The 19,699-nt window shown below is 61.2% G+C and overlaps 1 protein-coding gene across 2 annotated transcripts; it reads left to right on the top strand.

Annotated features, from left to right (window-relative positions):
• The first annotated feature begins 446 nt into the window (after positions 1 to 446).
• Positions 447 to 19,477, top strand: TAC3 (tachykinin precursor 3). Of its 2 annotated transcripts, none has more exons than XM_043532621.1 (7): positions 447 to 467; positions 8,700 to 8,853; positions 14,529 to 14,637; positions 14,828 to 14,857; positions 15,484 to 15,537; positions 15,912 to 15,986; positions 18,481 to 19,477. In XM_043532621.1, exons 2-6 carry the CDS (start codon positions 8,740 to 8,742, stop codon positions 15,983 to 15,985), a joined length of 381 nt encoding a protein of 126 aa, XP_043388556.1. In that variant the 5' UTR covers positions 447 to 467; positions 8,700 to 8,739; the 3' UTR covers position 15,986; positions 18,481 to 19,477. The 2 variants fall into 2 exon arrangements, with proteins under 2 accessions (XP_043388556.1, XP_037739657.1); XM_037883729.2 differs by lacking the exon at positions 447 to 467 and adding an exon at positions 5,947 to 6,097 and having other exon boundaries at positions 18,481 to 19,474.
• The last annotated feature ends 222 nt before the right edge of the window (positions 19,478 to 19,699 follow it).

Raw genomic sequence — 19,699 nt, 5'->3', positions numbered from 1 at the left:
AAATCTCGAGCTTTGTAGCAGCGGGGGGGAACACTGCGAGTAAAGGGTGGGCCCAGGGGCACCCAAGTTGTCCCTGCTGCTAGCACCTCCTACCCCTAAGCGACACCGCAGCGATCTTGCAACGTTAACACCAGGCCCCACAATGCACTAAGGGCGGGGCTGAGCGCTGGGGGTGGAAAGGCCTCACCGTACTCAATTGCGGGTTTCCTTGCTGCCGAGCATCCTCTCCTGCCAGGATGGAGACCTCCCCACAGCCACGCTGCGTGGGCGGAGTCCGGGCCCACCCTCCCTGCGGCTGTCCTGGCCCGTTTTACCTTCCTCGGCTTCGTTTTCTCCTTCCTCTCTTTGTGCTGTGCTCGTCAAAGTCAGCGAGAGACTTTCTGTCCCCACCTGTCACCGTCTGAACATCGGGCGCTGACAACTTATCTTGGCAGCGTGAGGGAGAACTCCCAGGTGGGCTTGGAAAGGTAGAGGCAATTAACTCTGTGCTGTGTGTAAGAGAGAAAGTGTGTGTGTGTGTGTGTGTGTGTGTAAGGGAACATGTGTGCATGCATTGACACAGGGTCTTTAAAATGCTCAATTCCAAGCCTTCCTCTCCAGCCTTCCTCATCCTCCTCTCCCACAGCCCCTACCCCTTCTGCGGGGAGGGGTCTGCCCGTCTCTGGTGTCCCCCGCTGCGCCAGCGCCCTCTGTCCCTCGAATGCCAGGCGGCGAGTTCCCTAGCTGCAAAGAGCCTCCATCTTCTTCGGCTCCTTCATAACCCAGCAGATCAAGGGCTCCCCGCAAGGGCCGTAATTCACGGCAGACCGCGTCCCCTCGCCCCCCTCCTGCACCGACAAGGGCCACGGTGCCCTCGGCTGCCAGCCAGCCATGCCCGGGCCCCTGCCTGCATCCAGGCCAGGACCTGAGCTCAACGGGGCACAGAGGGTGCCCCCAGTCCCCTGGGGCAGAGCCCCTGCCTCTAACAAAGCTCACGGCTGTGTAACAACATTCACCTCCCCCCCCCCACCCACACACATATCCCCCCCTTGCCCCAGGCACGGCCCGCACCCTGCAGGGACCCGTGGGCCTTCTCTCTTGCCAGGGGGCAGCCCTGCCGTTTCAAACCCAGTTGCTGCTCCCCTGCAGGGAGAAGGCCCCCCGTGGGGCTGCCCGGCCACTGGAGAGCTGAGTAATTCGCTGGCGCGGGTTCCGCTCAGCAGGACTCGTGTGCCGGATTTCCAAGGGCTGTGTGATCCTCCAGGCTCCGCTCCCCGCCCCCCACCCTCCAAATCACACACCGCAGGGGGGGGCAGAGGGGGCACCTTTCGGTCAGTAGCTCTCTCTTCTGGTTGGCGTTTAGAGGCAGAACTCCTGCGTTCTCTTCCCAGCTCCATCAGGACCTGGACCCAATTCGGTGCCTCTCCTTGTACCTCAGTTTCCCTATCTAAAGTAGGGAGGATAACGCCGAATATCCTGGCCCTCTAGCTCAGGCAGCAGAGACTTGGGGAGCTGGGTGTAGTACCCGTAGCCAGCCCAATGCAGGGATCTCATTACAGCCACGAAGCAGAGCGGGGTTCTCTGGGGCCACGGGCGTGGCGGGTTAACACAGACTGGGCCGTCTCCTGGCAGGCAGAAATACACAGCCTGGCCCAGACACCACCAGGGTCAATAACACACTGCAAAGGGCTGGGGGAGGCCGGCTCTGAGCGCTAGATGGATTGCAGTAACTCCCCGGGGGCCACCGTGCCAGCTGCCGCACTAGCCCCAGCTCAATCGAGCTAGCCAGCGCTGGCACAGCTGAGCCTTGAACCCATTTATCCTCAGCGGGAGGCAGGGCAGCAGGAGTGTGCCCATCTTGCAGAGGGGTAAACTGAGGCACCGAGGGAGTCTGGGGCAGAACCGGGCGTTGTCCCCTGGTCTCTCGGGTTATTGCTGGGTGGCCGTGCCCTCCTCGGGCCTGCAAAGCTGTTCTGCCCTGGGGCCCGTTCCAAGGGGCTTGGACATGCGGGCGTGGCTGGAAATCTGGGGCCCTTTGCCCCGCCCCAGCCCGCCATCCAGGAACCAGCTGGTTCCAGCCTCTGCAGCATCTAACCCCCTGAGCTCTTGGAGCACAGCTGCGGGGAGGGGGAAGGCGATCAGAAGGTGAGTGGGGGGAGTGTGTGTGTGGGGGGGATGAAATTCCTCAGCATGGGGGGGCAGGGCAGTTACCTGATAACCCCCACGGAGCACCAGGTTAACCTCCCCACCAAGCAGCGTAATGGGAGAACGGCCGAGGCGCCAGCGGGAACGTGTCTAGGGGCTGGAGCCGGGAGCGGGTGGAGGCAGGACGCCTGGGTTCTATTCCCGTATACATCCTCCCCCTCCCCCTTTGCCCTCCTGCAGGGGCTGAGAATGCCTTGGGGATGGCAGCTCGGTTTGTATTGTCTCCAGCAGCTGAGGAAACTGAGGCCCAGAGAGGGGAAGGGGAGGCGATCGAGATTTCCCCGCCCCCCCAAAGGAGTCAGTGGCAGACCAGAGAGAAGAACCCCGTGAGTCCTGAGTCCCAATCCTCCCTGCTCTAACCACTACACCCCACTGTCTCTACTTCCCTGTGTCTCCTCGCCGTTAAAGGCCTCGTTTCAATGCAGCCCTTGGCCCACCTTGACCGGTCCACCTCGATATCGGAGAGAGTGACCCCGGGGCCCTGGCTTGTGCCTCGTCTGGATCCACTCGGCAGTGCCCAAGGGCCATTCACGCCCCAGCCAGCCAGCCTCCGCGAGACGGGCCGCCGCAAATGAAAGCCATAAACAGCAATGGGTGGGGAGCCAGAAAGGCCCCGTCGCTCTCCGGGGCGATCTTCCCCCTGCAGTTAGGGGAGGGGTGCATGTGGGGAAATGCTGATATTAATTAACTAGGCCTCCTCTGGCCGCGCTCGTCTTTAATTAACATCCTGCTGCTGCAGATGCTGCCCCGGCCGCGTGCCGAGCGCCTTCGTGGTGCGTGAGGCCCATTGTTCCCCGGGCCGCCGGCGTGTTCTCCGGCGACTAACCCCGAGTCGAGGGCCTGCTGGAGCGTGTGAGAAATGGCACGATCGGCGGGGGGGGTGGGGGGGAGGGAATAAACAAACGGGCTGGGAGGTGAAGGGGGGACGCCGGGCAGTGAGGCACCCGGCGTTTGCCAGCTCCCCACGGTTGCCTTCTTGGTTTCCCCAGTTGTTCTGGGGGTGACTGGAGCTGGGGCGACAGACCCGCGCTAGCCCATTAGCCGTTGCACCCTGTCGGCGCTGTGCAGATTCCCTGTAATCCCCCCCCTGGGTAGGAGCCGTTCTCCGTTCCCCGGCTGATCATCCTGCTGGCCCTTTTCTGCCCCCGGGCCCGGTTTGAGTTCCTTTGCCCGTGGCTGCCTGGGGTGGTGAAAAGCAATTGGGGCGGGGGGCAGGAGGCATTGAAAATGCGGCTTAAAATCCCGCTGCTCCGCTCCCCACGGGCCCTGACCCTCTGGCGACCTCTCGACCAAACGAGAGCAGCCTCTGGCTTTCCCGGCTCCATAGATCTTGACTACGGGGCTGCCAAGCCCGAAAGCCTGGTCTAAGGCGTGGCCCCGGGGCCACTCCCGATGTGTCTTGAGCATCAGGGCTGTGGCCTCTGGGACCTTTCCTGTGCTTTAAAGAAAGTCTCAACCCCCCCGGAGTCAGCAAATAAGAACGCCCCACGTTTTTGCGGCCCGTCTCTGAGCGTAAGAAGGACCCCGGGTGCTTCTGAGCCCCCCTCTGCTTTCGTTTTTTCCGCCGCGTGCTCCCACCGTCCCCGGAGCCCGGGGAGTCAACTTTGGCTCCTCAGCTGAGAAAGTCGCATCGGTGTTTGGAACTTCCCGTTGCTAAAGAGAAACTTACTGTGCGCTTCATCGGCAAGGCAATTACGGTTGCTGGGTTACACGGGCTGGGAGTTTTAATTGTCTCCTCTAGGAAAACAGGAATAAAAGACAAAACCCTCACTTCGGTGGAGGCTCAGATTTTGTTCCGTTCTGTTCGGATGGAAGTGGGAGCGCTGCATCTGGCTCCTGGGATCTGCGGGGGGGGGCAGAGAGCAGCCCATAATATTCACTGTCTGGGTTAGCTTTGTCCCGTTCAGCTCTGGGAGATGGGGCCACATCCACCTCTGGAAATCAGTGGTGTGGATTTGCAGGCAGGGCGGGGTGTGACAGCAAAGGACATGGAGAGGGGAAAGGGAGAAGAGAGCCCTTGCGGGGAGTGTGGAAAATGGGAGGGGAAACCCCATTCTCGCGGTCTGCCTGTGCTGGGGTTGGCGTGAGCGGCTTCCCCCACCGGGCTCTTGGGACCTCTGCTGGTGCGACAGGTGTGACGAGGTCACCAGCGGGCGGTCGTAGCCGCCACCAGAAGGCGTCGGCAGCTAGACCCTGGAGACGTGCTGCCCGGTTAGTTGCGGTGCAGTTCTCTCCCGGCGCTGGCTCACAGCGGGAACGTTCCATCCACGGCCTGCATTGAGAACAAGGAGCTCGGGGCTCAGGGCGGCGGCCTGGCGGGATAGACCCACGCTTGCCAAAACTTTGTTCTTGGCAGGTGGCCAACGCAGCGGGGGCAGGCGGATGCGGCAGGGGACTCTCTCCCACCCAAAGTTGCTGCTTTCCCGTGTGCTTACCCAGTGCCCGCTTGGGGCTGGGAGGGACTCAAGGGGTTGAGATAGGAGCAGCCCCGGCTTGGCTTGTCCCAGAACAGACCTTCCCCCTTGGCGCTCCCTGAGAAGTGCCTTGACGCCCAGGGGGATGCTCTGGTCATTCTCTCTCTGGCCTCCAGCCCCAACCGACTCCGCTCACAAGCTGCCGGGGGCCCCCGACCCCACCTGGGAGCCGAGGAACCCAGCTGGGCGCCAAGAAGCTGCAACCGGAGCACAGCTGAGGATCCAGCCTGCGGCCCCCGAGACAGAGCGAGCTCCCGGGGCTGCGGGGCCGTGGACCCGCCGGGCAGAGGCTCAGGGTGCAGAGACTCGGGTGAGCAGCCCACAGGGTGGGGGCAGTTGGCTTCAAGGCACCTTGAAAACAGGGGCGACGTAGCCCCAGGGGCTGCTCTAAGTTGCGGCCTGGGGGCCGCAGGGCACAGCGGGACGGGCTGCCCACGGCCCTGTCCCCCACCCCTCTTTGCCTCTGCTCCTGGCAAGGCTTGTGGGGTGGGAGCGGGGCGGGGGGATCAGCACAGAGACGGGGTGGGAGCAGAGACGCCGGCAGCTTCCCATCGAGCGGCGCCCAGAGCCAACAGGGGTCTGCAGGGGGGATGGATGGCCCACAGCCCTGGGCTCACGCTGCCCATTCCCGGTGGGGGTCAGATATGGGGACTCCCCCCCACCTCAGTGTCTGTTGAACAGATCGAGTCTCCCCAGTCCCGGCAGTAGGGGACAAAAGGAGCGTTGACGGCCGCCCTTTCTCTCTCCTCCCCGGGGGTCGGCCCCATCCGGGAAGGGCCCAGCTGCTGCATCAAACCCCATAGCATCCCGTGACCGCGGGGCGGCCTGCCTGCTCCCCTCACGTCTACACCAGTGACCGGCCGGGGGGCTGGAACCATTTGTATAGTGGGGGGCTGAGAGCCATTGAACCAAACTGTAAACCCTGGATATAATGGAAACCACTTCAAAGGGTGTGTGTGTGTGTGTGTGTGATGAGGCTGCATGTAATGTCTACATGTGTGATCTGTGCGCAGTGTGGATATGTGTGCAAGGGAGATGCTGGGGGGTGTAATGTGGGGGGGGCTGCTGACGCGTGTGCCGTGTGGCGGTTGTGTTGGGGTGTGACTGGCGTGTGTGTAAAGTGCGCACGGATGACATGGTGTGTAACGTGGGGGGGGGGGTCTTCTGGGGGGGGGGCGGACTCGAGATCCCTCCCCCGCTGGGTCCCCCCATTGGTGGCTCTCCATGTCCCTCCCCAGCCTAGCCCCAGCCCCCTATTAAACCCAGCTGAGCCGGCAGCGCAGGGCTGTTCATGACGGTGACTGGAGGCTGCTAATTCTGGCTGGGAGCACGGCAGCCCCTCTGCTCAGTGTCTGAGAGCTGCCCGGGAACGCAGCTGCCGCTCAGCGCTGCAGGGAGGGACCAGCCCCGGCCCCGGCACCGGCTAGGAGTCTGGGCAGGTAGGTGGCCATCCCTGGGCTGCGGGCGATGGGAGCGGGGTGGCAGGGCGTGCCGGTGGCTTTTGGGTGGGATTCGCTGGCTTTTTGTTTTGTTTTTTTCTTTTAAGCCAAATCCTAGCTTGGAAAAAAATGAGACAGAGAAAGTTGGTGAAGCTGCTGAGAATGATCTGATCTGGGGAGCAAAAGCGACAAGGGGGGAGATTAGAAAAGGGTTCAAAATAGGGGCAAAGGTTAAAAGATCCACTCAGCTTGGAGGGGTTCTTGGTTCCTTCGGGGGATCTCAGAACCACCGTTCAGTTGCTATGAAAAGAGCAGGGGCTTTGCGGTTGTCGTGTGTGAGTGTGTGTTTGTGCATGCGTGTGAGTGAGTGTGTTTGCACGCGGGTGCGTCAGTGGAGCTGTGAGTTCGAGGGGGTTTGTGAGTGCATGTGAATGAGAGCAAGTGGATTTGCACGTGTGTGCGTCAGAGCATCCGAGTTTGTGAGTGCGTGTGAATGTGAGCGAGCGCGTTTGCATGTGGGTGCATCAGTGGATCCGGGTTTGTGAGTGCATGTGAATGAGAGTGAGTGTGTTAACGTGTGTGCGTCGGTGGATCCGGGTTTGTGAATGTGAACGTGATCGAGTGTGTTTGCAAGCGTGTGCATCAGTGGATCGTGGTTTGTGAGTGCGTGTGAACGTGAGCAAGTGTGTTTGCATGTGGGTGCGTCAGTGGATCCGGGTTTGTGAGTGCATGTGCATGAGAGTGAGTGTGTTAGTACGTGTGTGCGTCAGTGGATCCGGCTTTGTGAATGTGAACGTGAGCGAGTGTGTTTGCACGCGTGTGCGTCAATGGATCGTGGGTTGTGAGTGCGTGTGAAGGTGAGCGAGTGTGTTTGCATGTGGGTGCGTCAGTGGATCCAGGTTTGTGAGTGTGTGTGAATGTGAGTGAGTGTGTTTGCATGCGTGTGCATCAGTGGATCCGGGTTTGTGAGTGTGTGTGAACGTGAGCGAGTGTGTTTGCACGCGTGTGCGTCAGTGGATCCGGGTTTGTGAGTGCATGTGAACGTGAGCTGGCATGTGAAGTGCGATGCGGGCGATTGGATGGGTGGGCATTATCGTGCCTGGGCATATGTGTGTGACATCTAAGCGCTGTTTAATGATGTGTCTCCCCTCCCCGCAATAAAGGCAAACGGCCCCTTTCCCTCACACTCCTTCCTGGCTGCCTCCCTCTCTGCCAACCTCCAGCAAACTTCGCAAAAAGCAGCGGTGCCCTGGAGAGGCTGGCATGGGGCAAATGGGGGGCTGGTGCCTTCCTGACTCTCTGGCTCTGAGTTTCTTGTGTGAGTGTGTCTCATTAAGGGCCAAGAGATTTCCAAGGGTGAAGGTTTTGCCCCCCTTCCCATGGTGGCTTTGCTGGGTGACATGCAATGTGCACTTCAGTAAACAGACTTGATTAGCTGGCGGGGGTGGGGGGGGCATTAAATTTGGCTCCAGTGAGCTGATTAGCCCAGAGAATCGATATCAGTCCCAGTCGGGTGATGCCAATAGACAAGTGGTGACTGGCACCTCATCAGCAAAACCAAAGCCGAGCTCGTAAAATCCCATCAGCGGGAGAGGCATGTTCCCACTCTGAATGGCTGGTGGTAATTTTCTCCAGCTTCCGCTATTTCGCCTCTGCCTCGGTGCCAGGGAGGAGATTCCGCCAGGTTGAGAAGATAATTTCCCATGGGTTGCACAGGCCGAGAAAAGAGAGAGGGGAAAGAAATAAGATTGGGTCACTGAGTTTCTCTGCTAGTCTCCGGCTTTTCCTCCAAATTCCCAGCACATTCTGTTCCTTAGCTTTAACGTCATTTCCTTCCTTTTTCCCCCCCTTCCAAAGTTGGGACTTTATTTTTCAGGCTCGTCAGGCAAAAACTGCTTAAAATCCAACCCAGATCCGTCCGAAATTCCAGGGAGGAGAAACGCCAGCCCTTGCCCTGGCTGGTGGGGCTGGCGGACAGATTGCACCGGGCGATCTGCAGTCGTACCCAAGTCAGAGTCCAGGAGCCAAGTGGTGAACTGGCAACAGGCTTGGAGAGAGGGCTGGGGAAGGGGGTTATTTGATGATTTCCCTACCCGGGTGGGGAGCTGCCTTAGGCATTAGGGCACGGGGTCTAGTGTGAGCCTCCCCGCACTTAGTGAGAATCACGCCTTGCACCAAGCTTACTAATACCTACATGTTCGGTTTTAGCCCCTGGGTTTGCTCCCCCCACTTCTCCTTCGCCCCCCCCCCCCCAGTTGATTTGCCTTCTAGGGCTTGATTATGTAACACTCACTCCCATTTGCAAGCGTTTACACCACCAAGCGTGAGTAGAGGCTCTTCGCTCTTACGTTCCACGCTTGTGGATCTCCAAGCACTGTGCCAAGGCAGGTGAGCAGTGTGACCCCAATTGTACAGAGGGGGAAACCGAGGCACAGAGCGGGGGCCGTGACTTGTCCCGAGGCCAGCTGGCAGGCTAGTGGGGACTAGAACGCAGTCCCGCGTCCTTGCTGCTAATGCTAAGAATGAATCCAGCCTTGTTTTGGTCTGGAAATGCCTGTATCTTTTATTGGACCGCACCCACCTTGTCTCTCTCGTTCCTTAGATTGGCCATCACCCCCGGTCCCAGCCCTCCGGAGAGGAAAATGAAAAGCCCCCTGGTGCTGACGGTGCTGCTGTCCTTTGCGGCGGCCAAACTGTGTCACGCCTACTGCGAAGGGACCGAGAAGCAGCAGACGGCCAGCGGGATCCAGGCGAAGGTAGAAAGGGAGGGAGCGGGGCTGGCTGGGGTGCAAAGAGATCTGAGTCCATGTGGCTGGCCCCGGGGGCAAAGGAACGCGAGACGTGTTCTTGACTCACCTCCCACCCTGGCGCTGCGGGCCCGTGGCCTAAAGAGGGGTACAATTTGGTTTTGTGCCTGGGTTTTTGGCTTTCCCGGACAACTCTGTGTGGCGTTTTTACATTAGAAATTCAAGCTGTCTCCCCACCGGGAAACTCTGTGGTGACTAGCGATCTAGCCGGATGGGGAGCATTAGTTAATCATGGGACAAATCCAAACCATTTACATTCATGTCTGGGAAAAAACATCCAGGCCAAAATTTTCCCAAGTGACCTGATCTCAGTTGGAGCCGGTACATGCGCCAAACCCAAGTCATTGGGCTCAACCCAGGGGTAAATTGAGTGAAATTCTCAGGTCTGTGCTATACGGGAGGGTGGCCCAGCCAGTCCCTTGTGACACTAAACTCCACCACAGTAACGACCCGCTGACTTCTGCCGGCCAGGGCATGTTTCTGATGAGCTGCCCGGCAGCTCTTTGGGAAGAGCCCCTCCCCCTTAATGGATCCCCCCCCCCCCATTTAACCCAACGAGGTGCTGGTAGCAGGCGACCCTGACTCGGCTCTGGCCGCGAGGGAGGGCTGATCCCTGCCCGGGGAACGGCAATTAGGGAGCAAGCGCCCGGCTGTTCTGCGGGTGACCTGGTTGGAGACAAAGCCGCTGCTCTCGGGAGAGCGGCTGGGAGGTAAGTCCTGAGCTCCCTGGCCGTGCCCCCATGGCCGGCACTGCCCATCCCAGCCGCGATCCCACTCTCCTCTCCCGGCACAGCTCATCCTTGGTGGCCGAAGAGTCTTGGGTAGCCCCTGCTAAGGGAAGGGATCTCACCTGCCTGGGCTGGAACAAACGCAAGCAAGCGCCCCCGCCCTAGGACGGCTTGGGGGACAGCCAAGCCCCTGGGCTTTGTTCACTCACTGGGGATCCAGAGGCCAGCCCCTGCCCCAGTCTCGGCGTCCCTAGGCACATGCTTAGGGCACAGACCTGGGCACCCCCCTTCTGAGTCCTGGAACCTGCTGTCCAGCTGCCCAGCCCCTCGGGGCGCATCCCCAACCCCTCAGACTCACCAGGACTCGAATACACCCCCACGCCCAGAGCTGCGCCCCGCTGGTGCCACACCCCTAGGTTACGGGGGGACTCTCTGGGGGGGGCACGCAGGAGATGTGAAGCAGTTTGCCCGCGCGTGTGCACACACAGAGCAGGGCTCAGACCCTCCAGCGGGGGCAGCAGGATGGACAGATGGACACGGGGACACACACAAGCATGTGCGCGTTGACCTGTCCCTTGGGGGAGCGGCCGTGGTCCGGCAGACAGGGGGCTTCTCCCCACCCCACCACCTGCGTTCAGGCCCTGCTTTGTGCCCCCCGCCCATTTCCATCTCTGGTCTAGACTCACTGAGTCTGTGCTGGGCGAGTCTGCCTCAGTTTCCCTCAGTTCATGGCGGCCTGCTCCGTGCAGAGATCCCAATTCCTCTTTTCACCACTGCTCACGACAGCCCTGCAGCCTCCAGGCCCTTGTTAATGATGATTCTTAGCTGGACGTGGGAGCTGGCCTGGCCTAGTAGCTAGGGAGTTCTGCTCATGTGGGAGATCTCCTCATGGACAGAGCTAGGCATTATTATTTGTTAACCTGTCTGCATTCCGGTAGCACCTGGGAGCCCTGGTCACGGAGTGGGACCCCCGGCGCTAGGCGCTGTACAAACATGGGACAAGAAGACAGTCCTGGCCCCAGCGTGGTTCCACTCTAAGACGAGGGCCAGCAGGTGGCTACGGACCGACGGGAGAGCCCGAGGGACCAGTGAGACAAAACTGCCTTGCCTGGCGTTGCTTGCGCACTGGGCTCTCACATACGCAGAGGTGCCCAGCTCTGCCCTGCTGCAGCTCTGTGCCAGCTGGCTCCCTGGGCGTGGGCTCCTCGTATGTCCCCCGAGCAGGGCAGAGGCTTTTCAGTGGCTTTTGGGGAGGGCCCCTCCCCGGCTCGGGAATCGAGCAAGACAGGGACCTGGATGGACAGACGGACGGATGTGCTGGGTTGGCGCCTTCCCTGGCTGGAAGGGAGGCTGGGAGAAGGGCCACTCCCGTCCTGGAACGCCCCCTGCGCCAAGGCTCTGGCTGTGGGCCATTGGGGTTAGGCCGGCTCTGTGCCCCCTTTATGCCAGCTGCCAGAGTGATTGATGCTTCTGCCCCTCTGCCCTGGCAGCCTCTGGCTGACTTAAACACCTGCCTTCCATTGGCTTCCAAGGGGACTTAGGCACCTAACTCCCTTAGGCTGCATCCCTACACACCAGGAGCACCTAAGGATTGAGCAGGGTGAGGTGGATCATGAGCTTTGTCTCTGTCCACGGCGATGGGGAGCCGATGGCTCGGAGGGCGACCGGCTGGCCCAATCTTAGGCATTGTCTCTTATATTCGCAACTATCACTCCCCCTCCTCGTGGGAAAAAAAACGTGTCCTGACTTTTCGCACTTGTGATCTGGTCACCCTCGGTGCGTGCAAATCCGTGGTGTGCAAAGGCGGGGGATTTGCTCCAGGCGGGGGCTCTGTGGAATGCACATTGCTTTCCAACATCCCCCCCTCAGCCCCCCCACAACTGGAGCTTTGGGAAGCCCTTTGCTAAGATCCCCGGTCTCGGGCGGCTGCTTTCGGCAAGCGATTCTCTCTGGGTCGGTCGCTTCAGGACCATTTTCCTCATTTTGTCTGGGGTGGGCTTTTGTTTGTTTGTTTGTTTCTCTCCATAAATTGCTCCTCTCCCCGAGCAGCGGCTGGAACGAGATACAGACGAGGGCTGGCTCTTCTGATGGGCTCGGCAATAAGGAATGTCTCTGAGCGCTAGATTGCTGCCAGAAAAGCAGCTGAGATGATGAACCAGCCGGGGGGGGGACTCATGCTGGGGGTGGGTTAGCTTTAGCAGGGGCGTCGCTGAGGCTAGCCACTGTTGTAGCAAGGTGGGCGGGAGGGGCTGCGGGTTGGGATTGGGGGCCCCTGGCAGAGCTGCAGGGGGAGAACTAGGGTAGCATCTCCCATCTCCCGCTCACTAAAAGCACTTGGCCTCCTAAGGGTTAAAGGCTCCCCCAAGCACGCCCCCCCCTCCCCCCGATTTGCAGGGGAGTGAGGATTTTGCTGGCAAATCACCTGTTCCTCACGGGTACTTGACTCTCCTGCCAGCTTGGGGGGAATAAGCCGGGGCCCCCGCTAAGCCCGCACCGAGGCCCAGGGGTCCCCCCTGCACGTCCACCCCTACCCCAGCTCCGAGAGCAGATTTCTCAGGGGAGCTGCTGGTTGATTTCCCCCCAGGAGGAAATCCCGCGTCAGGGAGGTTTCTGTAGGGCTGGCAGGGCCTGCTTTGTGGCCAGCCCCAGGAGTGCAGGGGTTAATGCTGGAGACACCCCCACCCTCAGGAGTCCAGCTGGTTAGGACATCAGTGAGATGAGTTAAATGCGAGCTCAGCCTAGAGACTCGGCTGCAGATGGACAGGAACAGTGGCCAAGGCTCAAGAAAATCCCAGGGCTGGGCTAGCCGGGGGCTGTGGGTTGGGATTGAGGGGCTCCGGCAGAGCTGGAGGGGAGAGTCTGGGGCTGGGCTAGCCGGGGGCTGTGGGTTGGGATTGAGGGGCACTGGCAGAGCTGGAGGGGAGAGTCTGGGGCTGGGCTAGCCGGGGACTGTGGGTTGGGATTGAGGGGCACTGGCAGAGCTGGAGGGGAGAGTCTGGGGCTGGGCTAGCCGGGGGCTGTGGGTTGGGATTGAGGGGCTCCGGCAGGGCTGGAGGGGAGAGTCTGGGGCTGGGCTAGCCGGGGGCTGTGGGTTGGGATTGAGGGGCTCCGGCAGGGCTGGAGGGGAGAGTCTGGGGCTGGGCTAGCCGGGGGCTGTGGGTTGGGATTGAGGGGCTCCGGCAGAGCTGGAGGGGAGAGTCTGGGGCTGGGCTAGCCGGGGGCTGTGGGTTGGGATTGAGGGGCTCCGGCAGAGCTGGAGGGGAGAGTCTGGGGCTGGGCTAGCCGGGGGCTGTGGGTTGGGATTGAGGGGCTCCGGCAGAGCTGGAGGGGAGAGTCTGGGGCTGGGCTAGCCGGGGGCTGTGGGTTGGTATTGAGGGGCTCCGGCAGAGCTGGAGGGGAGAGTATGGGGCTGGGCTAGCCGGGGGCTGTGGGTTGGGATTGAGGGGCTCCGGCAGAGCTGGAGGGGAGAGTCTGGGGCTGGGCTAGCCGGGGGCTGTGGGTTGGGATTGAGGGGCACTGGCAGGGCTGGAGGGGAGAGTCTGGGGCTGGGCTAGCCGGGGGCTGTGGGTTGGGATTGAGGGGCACTGGCAGAGCTGGAGGGGAGAGTCTGGGGCTGGGCTAGCCGGGGACTGTGGGTTGGGATTGAGGGGCACTGGCAGAGCTGGAGGGGAGAGTCTGGGGCTGGGCTAGCCGGGGGCTGTGGGTTGGGATTGAGGGGCTCCGGCAGGGCTGGAGGGGAGAGTCTGGGGCTGGGCTAGCCGGGGGCTGTGGGTTGGGATTGAGGGGCTCCGGCAGGGCTGGAGGGGAGAGTCTGGGGCTGGGCTAGCCGGGGGCTGTGGGTTGGGATTGAGGGGCTCCGGCAGAGCTGGAGGGCAGAGTCTGGGGCTGGGCTAGCCGGGGGCTGTGGGTTGGGATTGAGGGGCTCCGGCAGAGCTGGAGGGGAGAGTCTGGGGCTGGGCTAGCCGGGGGCTGTGGGTTGGGATTGAGGGGCTCCGGCAGAGCTGGAGGGGAGAGTCTGGGGCTGGGCTAGCCGGGGACTGTGGGTTGGGATTGAGGGGCACTGGCAGGGCTGGAGGGGAGAGTCTGGGGCTGGGCTAGCCGGGGGCTGTGGGTTGGGATTGAGGGGCACTGGCAGGGCTGGAGGGGAGAGTCTGGGGCTGGGCTAGCCGGGGGCTGTGGGTTGGGATTGAGGGGCTCCGGCAGAGCTGGAGGGGAGAGTCTGGGGCTGGGCTAGCCGGGGGCTGTGGGTTGGGATTGAGGGGCTCCGGCAGAGCTGGAGGGGAGAGTCTGGGGCTGGGCTAGCTGGGGGCTGTGGGTTGGGATTGAGGGGCACTGGCAGGGCTGGAGGGGAGAGTCTGGGGCTGGGCCCGATCCCCACCCCGCCCGTCCCCCCCCACAGCGCTGGGAACAGCTGTCAGGTTTCACGCTGGCTTGTCACTGCGATCAGGCATCTCCTGCCAGGCCGGGGTTGGGGGCTGAGTGGCGTTTGATGCAAATGTGACGAAATCCCCATGGGGAAGATCCTGCTCCCGGAGCACTGGGCCGGCTGGGCCGGGGCGCCCACCCCCTCAGGCACATAATGGGGAGCCGGGGGGGGGCGGTTGGGAGCCGCCGCTGACACCCCACAGTCGGCGACGCCCTGACGCTGCCAAAATCTTGGAGGTATCCGGCCCCAGGAGCTCGGCTGCAGCATGGCAGGGCCAGCGCGGGGCGGGCAGAACTCCGTTGGGGGCTCAGGGCCGCAGGCGCCAGGGCTGGCAGGAGCCGGGGAGGGGAGGGAATCGGGGCCCGTGGTGCCGTCCCTCGTCCCTAGAGTTGGCTCTCCGCGCCCGCCTGGCCCCTCGGCCCCGCTGCGTTTGGGGCTCACGCCTGCCTCTCTCCCTGTCTTCCCCGCAGCCGAGCTCAGACCTCTACAAGCTGCCCACGGCCCTGCTCAGGAGACTCTACAATGGCCACCGGGTCTCCTACGAGGCACTGCTGCAGCTGGAGGGCAAGGACGATGCCCGTGAGTACCCGGCCCCACGCCCTGCCCTGAGAAAACTAGCCGGGGGACGGAGGAGGCTGGAAGGGACCGGAGCGGGGAGCTGCTATCGGGTGGGGGATGGGGAGAAAGCAGTGAAAGCGGGAGGGGGGCGAGGTTGATTGCTGCCCCCCAGCACCACTGACTCCCCCCCACACACACTTCTCTCTTCCAGGTACCAAGATGCCCATCCCCCCTCAGAAACGTAAGTCCTGTTTTCCCTCCTTCCCTGGCACCGGGTTCTCTGCCCTATCCATCTGGGGGACGCCCCGGGCCTCTCCCCACCCCAGCTCCACTCTGCACTCCTGATCGACACAGCAATGAAGGCAGGCGACGCTGTCACGAGCTGGAGTGTAGACGGGACCCGCCCTTGAAAGTCAGCCAAAGCCTCAGGCAGCCCCGGCTTCCCAGGGCCACGGTTAGGTCCCGTCTGCACTTGGCCCCGGGTTGGGCCCTGGAGCCTTGGGTCGGCCAGGGCAGTCCCTGCCCCAGAGCCCCACCCCCACACACGTAGGAGTTTTGCTCCCGTGTGCCACCCTGTTCGGTTCCCATTGGCACCCCTGTTGCTGTGTGCCCAGCCAGAGGTCCTCAGCAAACGTCGAGCTCCAGCTGTGCCAGCTGCGGTCACGGGAGTGGCCGGGCACGCGGCAAGTCTGGGAGCTGGGCCTGAGGTGTCTCGGGGTTGGGGGTGCGGAGGATCTGGACCCAGAAGGCGCTTTGGCAAAGGTGGCCAGGATGAAAAGCCTCGGGTGGCGTCTCTTCCCTGCCCCGGCCTGCCGGGCTGACTCAGCCTGGGGCACCCACTCCGCTGACCCCTTTGTCTTTCTGCAGGGGACATGCACGACTTCTTTGTCGGCCTCATGGGCAAAAGGACCCCAGAGCCCGGTAGGTGGGGCCCGTGTCAGGCCAGCTTGGGGGTGGGGGGTGGTTGTGCGGCGAGGCGCCACCCGGAAGCCCCAGGATGCCCTTTCCCACCGCCGTCAAGTGTCCACGTGCCCGCCCGCCCGCTCAGGGGAGAGGCCTTGATGTCGCTCACGGAGATCCTACGTCTACAGAGCGGGGCGGGCTGCCCCAGTCCCAGCGCATCCAGCTCTGGCAGCTGTCTCCCCACTCCGGTGACACCAGGGGGGCGGAACAGGTTGACCGTTCCAGGAGCGGGGATTCCTGCAGGGGCTGAGAAGTGGGTGGGGGCCGTCCCGGCTGGGCGAATGGGCCTGGGAAGGAACTGACTGCTTCTCTGCCCCACTGTTTAACCCTAGACGACCCCACAGACAGGAACAAGGAGACGTCCACTGGCTTCGGCGACCTCAAATATCCCCCAAATGCAGAATGAGGTGAGGGCAGTGGGGACCCGGTTCTGTTAGCTCCTCTTCCCGTGCGACGCACGTGGGCTCACGCCCATACGCCCGCAGCTTGTGCGTGTGTCACTAGCCCATGCTTGGTGCTCTGTCGTCCTTTTTCCTGGGGCCCGGCAAGGTTGAGAAAAGCAGCCCCGAGTCTCCCCGCACCTCGGGCCTCTGGCAGGGGAAGCTGGGAGCGTGTTACCCGACCCGCGGGGGCCACTCGCAAATGGCGCTCGGATGAGAGACTGGGCTACAGGCCAGCTGAATTGCCAGGTCCTTGCCACCCTGGGATTGCGAATCCTTCACCTCTTTCGAGTCCGGACACAGAGCTGCTGTGCCGGGCTGAGATGCAGGTGGCCAATGCCACCTGCTTCTGGGACAATGAGGGTGAGATCCTGGCACCACGGATTAGCCATCCTGGCTTCAGTGAGCTTTGCCAGTTTCACCCCAGAAGGTTCGGATGGCGAGCGGCAAAGGTCACCCCTCCAGCTGACCAATGAGTCCCATTGCTTTGATCCAAAGGGGAGTATTCAGCGTGTCATGGTGCCCCAAACCTCACTGGTGTGTGCGGGGGTGCGCGTGTGTGGTGACCAACCTGCCTTTCTCTGTAGCGAGATGGGGCGGGGGGTCCTGGCAGGTTTGGCGTCACAAAGGGAAGGTTAAGGGGTGACTTGATCACGGCCCAGGAATACCTCTATGGGAAACCAAAATCTGATGACCCAGGGCTCTTGGATCTAACAGACGAAGGCAAAGTGAGATCCAAGGGCGGGAAGTTGAAGCTACACAGGTTCTGACTGGAAACAAGGTGCACAATTTTAACGAGGCGGGTCGCTAACCACTGGAATTAAGGCAGGGCAGTTCTCTGGCCTGCGCTAGACAGGAGCAGCAGCAGCTCCTTAAAAGCCGGGGGGCCCCCACTGGCGCCCAAAGTGTGGCCCCACCCCCTTTCCACCTGATGCCCCACCCCCTTTCCCCGAGGCCCCGCCCCCACACTGCCCCAGCTCCCCGAGCCCCGCTTCTGCGCCACTTCTTTCTCCCCGAAAACTCCATCCCCTGCTCACTCCTTTCTGCTCCCTCCCCCCATCGCTCACCCTTATGGCTGGTAAAAAGTGATGGGGCCATGGCCCCCGGCCCCCCTGGAGTCAGACTAGGTGATCACAACCGTCCCTTCTGGCCCTGGAATTGAGAACATTTTTCTGTTGAGTCCTGGGCTCACGTTATGGGGACGGCTGCGAACTTGGGCCGGAGAAGGAGCCGTCGCTTGGGGTTACAGCAGTCCCCTGTGTGGTGTGAGTCCGCAGGGCCTGCTCTGGGCTCCTGCGCTTTCCCCACGTGGGCTTTTGTCTCTGGTCCTTTTACTGTTGTTCCCCAGTGGCCGATGGAAGTCCTACCTGTCCTGCACGTACCAACCCACCCTCCTGTTAGTCCTGTCCTGGGAGGGAACGTTAAAGTGGCCCCTGATTTTCGGCACTTCCGTTTTTGGGTGCCCAACTTGAAGCTTGGTATTTGCCTTCATACTACAGAGGGGCTGACCCCCGCCCCCACCCCACCCCCCCATGGTCTCAACTCAGCCCTTTGGGACATCAGGTCCTGCTAGTGCCTTCTATTAAGGTGCTGTATTAGCCAGCCGTTGGGAAACGGGGTCCGTCTCCACTCAAGACGTCCCGTCCCTACACACCAGGCCGGGAGCTGTCTACTCCAGGCCAGTTTCACTACCACGGGAGCGGTTACCACCGAGAAATACGAGGTTTGCCAAACCACAGCCGCCTGAGCAAACCGTCCCAAAGGGTCTCGCTTCGCCTCACGCATTAGCCTTTAAATACCCATACGGGGGGGGGGGTTAATTACAGATCGAAAATCCCATTGATGGTCCTGCGCTCGCTATCGCCCACTCGTGCGCTGAGCAGAGCCCTGACCCTGTGCGTGTTAGCACACAGCAGCCTGAGTAAGGGGACATAAATAGCTGTAATCTCCCTAACTGGGTGATTACACGGCACTTATTCTGCAATTACAAATTCATTAGCTGGTGATTTGCATCCCGGCGACGGCTGGGTAATGAGACCAAGAGCTGGCGGGTTTCTCTTCGTGCCGAGCCTAAGCCTTAACGATAATTGCGGTGCAATTTTAGGAAATGGAGGAAAAGAGCAAATTTGTGTAAGGCGCTTTCCATGCATGCAGATGAGTCTGGTACCACGGCTACACCCACTGTCTCCTGTCGCCGGGCCTTCCACTCCTGCCCTGGGCTGTGTCTTGGGGGCAGGGAGTTATTTGCACGTGTGCAATTTGTGTGTGATTGCACGTTATTGAAAGGTGGTTCATATATACCAAGCTCAGGGAACGGAGTGGGAGAGCTGGCTTCCAGGGGCAGGGAATGAGGCTAAAGCATCTAATCGACTTAACCAGGCTTTTCCAGCTCTCCCAAGACTGAGCCACCCCAGGGTGGAAGGAGCCAACGTGCCGCGGGTTTCCTCCTTCTTTCCTGCAGGTGCCCACGCTGGGGACAAGCAAAGCGCCCGCAGCGCCTCGAGAAATGGAGACGAAGCCGCTCGCCAAAGCCCGCCGCGCTCTCAACCGAACGGGAACCCTTCGCCGTGTCGTGGAGAACTCTCCCCCCCTGCCCCATCTCGTCCCCACTGCCCCATTCCAGCCTGCGCCTCGTCCCAACGCTAGTGCTCACTGTTTGGAAATAGAGTAATGCCCCCACCCCATGGTGCTTTCCCCGCCGTGTGCACCGGCCGCAGACACCCCGGGCAGCCAGCAGAACCCCCTTTGTGGCGTAGGTTAAAACCACCCTTGACTAGTCAATAACACCACGATTTTTACCTATGAGCTGCCCTGTCTCTCAGCTTCTTTGCCTGATGCTTCCTAGGATTGTGTTGTTTGCTGGGCTCCAGTCATGTGTCCAGGGCCCCACCGTGCTGGGCGCTGTGCATTATATATTAGGTACATTACACTCGTGCCTGGTAATTCGCCAGGGCCCCACCGTGCTGGGCGCGGGACGGACACAGAATGAAAAGCCAATCCCTGCCCCATGCGGCCGAACACTCCTTTGCAGAGGGAAATGTTCTCCATGTGGGAGAACGGGTATTAAGGCTTGTGCTTCAGGGCTAATGCCGATTTCTAACTATAAAAGACCAGGTTTGTACTATGCAAGACATCAGTGCAGTTCAGGGGTCCTGCGCCTTCCTCTCTAGCCTCTGGCGCTGGTCACTGCCAGAGACAGGATACTGGGCGAGATGCTGATCCAGCCCAGCAATTCCTATGCTCCTCGGCACAGAGAGGGCAGGTGATTTGCCCAAGGTCCAGTGGGTAGCAGAGCTGGGAAGAGAATCCGGATGTCCTCACACCCAATCCTGTGCTTGAACCTCAAGCCTGCCCTTTCTCCCTTCTCGCATGCCGTTAGTAACGAGGCATCTTCCCTAGCTTCTTGCAATGTTGCCCATCCATTTGGTATCCCAGCCTCAGAGGTAACAACCCAAAAATCCTGCCTGGTTGCTGTAGAGAGCCGGGTGGAACTTTTGCAATTAAACATTTTTTTCTTGTCAAAATCTGCTGTTGAAACCGTTTGGCAGAGACATCTCTAAGGTGGTGAGGGGCAGGGCGGACTCGCTGGTTACTTGCAGCGAGGGGCCAGCTTGAACATGTGACCTTGTCTATCCCTAAAAAGGGGCCTTTGGGGCCCATTCCATTTTCTGAAAGCGTTT

This window comes from Chelonia mydas, chromosome 20 (genome assembly GCF_015237465.2).
Source record: "Chelonia mydas isolate rCheMyd1 chromosome 20, rCheMyd1.pri.v2, whole genome shotgun sequence".
Lineage (NCBI taxonomy): Eukaryota > Metazoa > Chordata > Testudines > Cheloniidae > Chelonia > Chelonia mydas.
This window is presented reverse-complemented; position numbering and strand designations above follow the sequence as displayed.

Bases quoted from the DNA above. Each gene is read 5' to 3' on its own strand.
- TAC3 (XM_043532621.1), top strand. From the start codon at position 8,740: ATGAAAAGCCCCCTGGTGCTGACGGTGCTGCTGTCCTTTGCGGCGGCC. The intron at 8,854-14,528 runs GTAGAAAGGGAG...TCTTCCCCGCAG, and splicing joins CCAGCGGGATCCAGGCGAAG to CCGAGCTCAGACCTCTACAA. The intron at 14,638-14,827 runs GTGAGTACCCGG...TCTCTCTTCCAG, and splicing joins GGAGGGCAAGGACGATGCCC to GTACCAAGATGCCCATCCCC.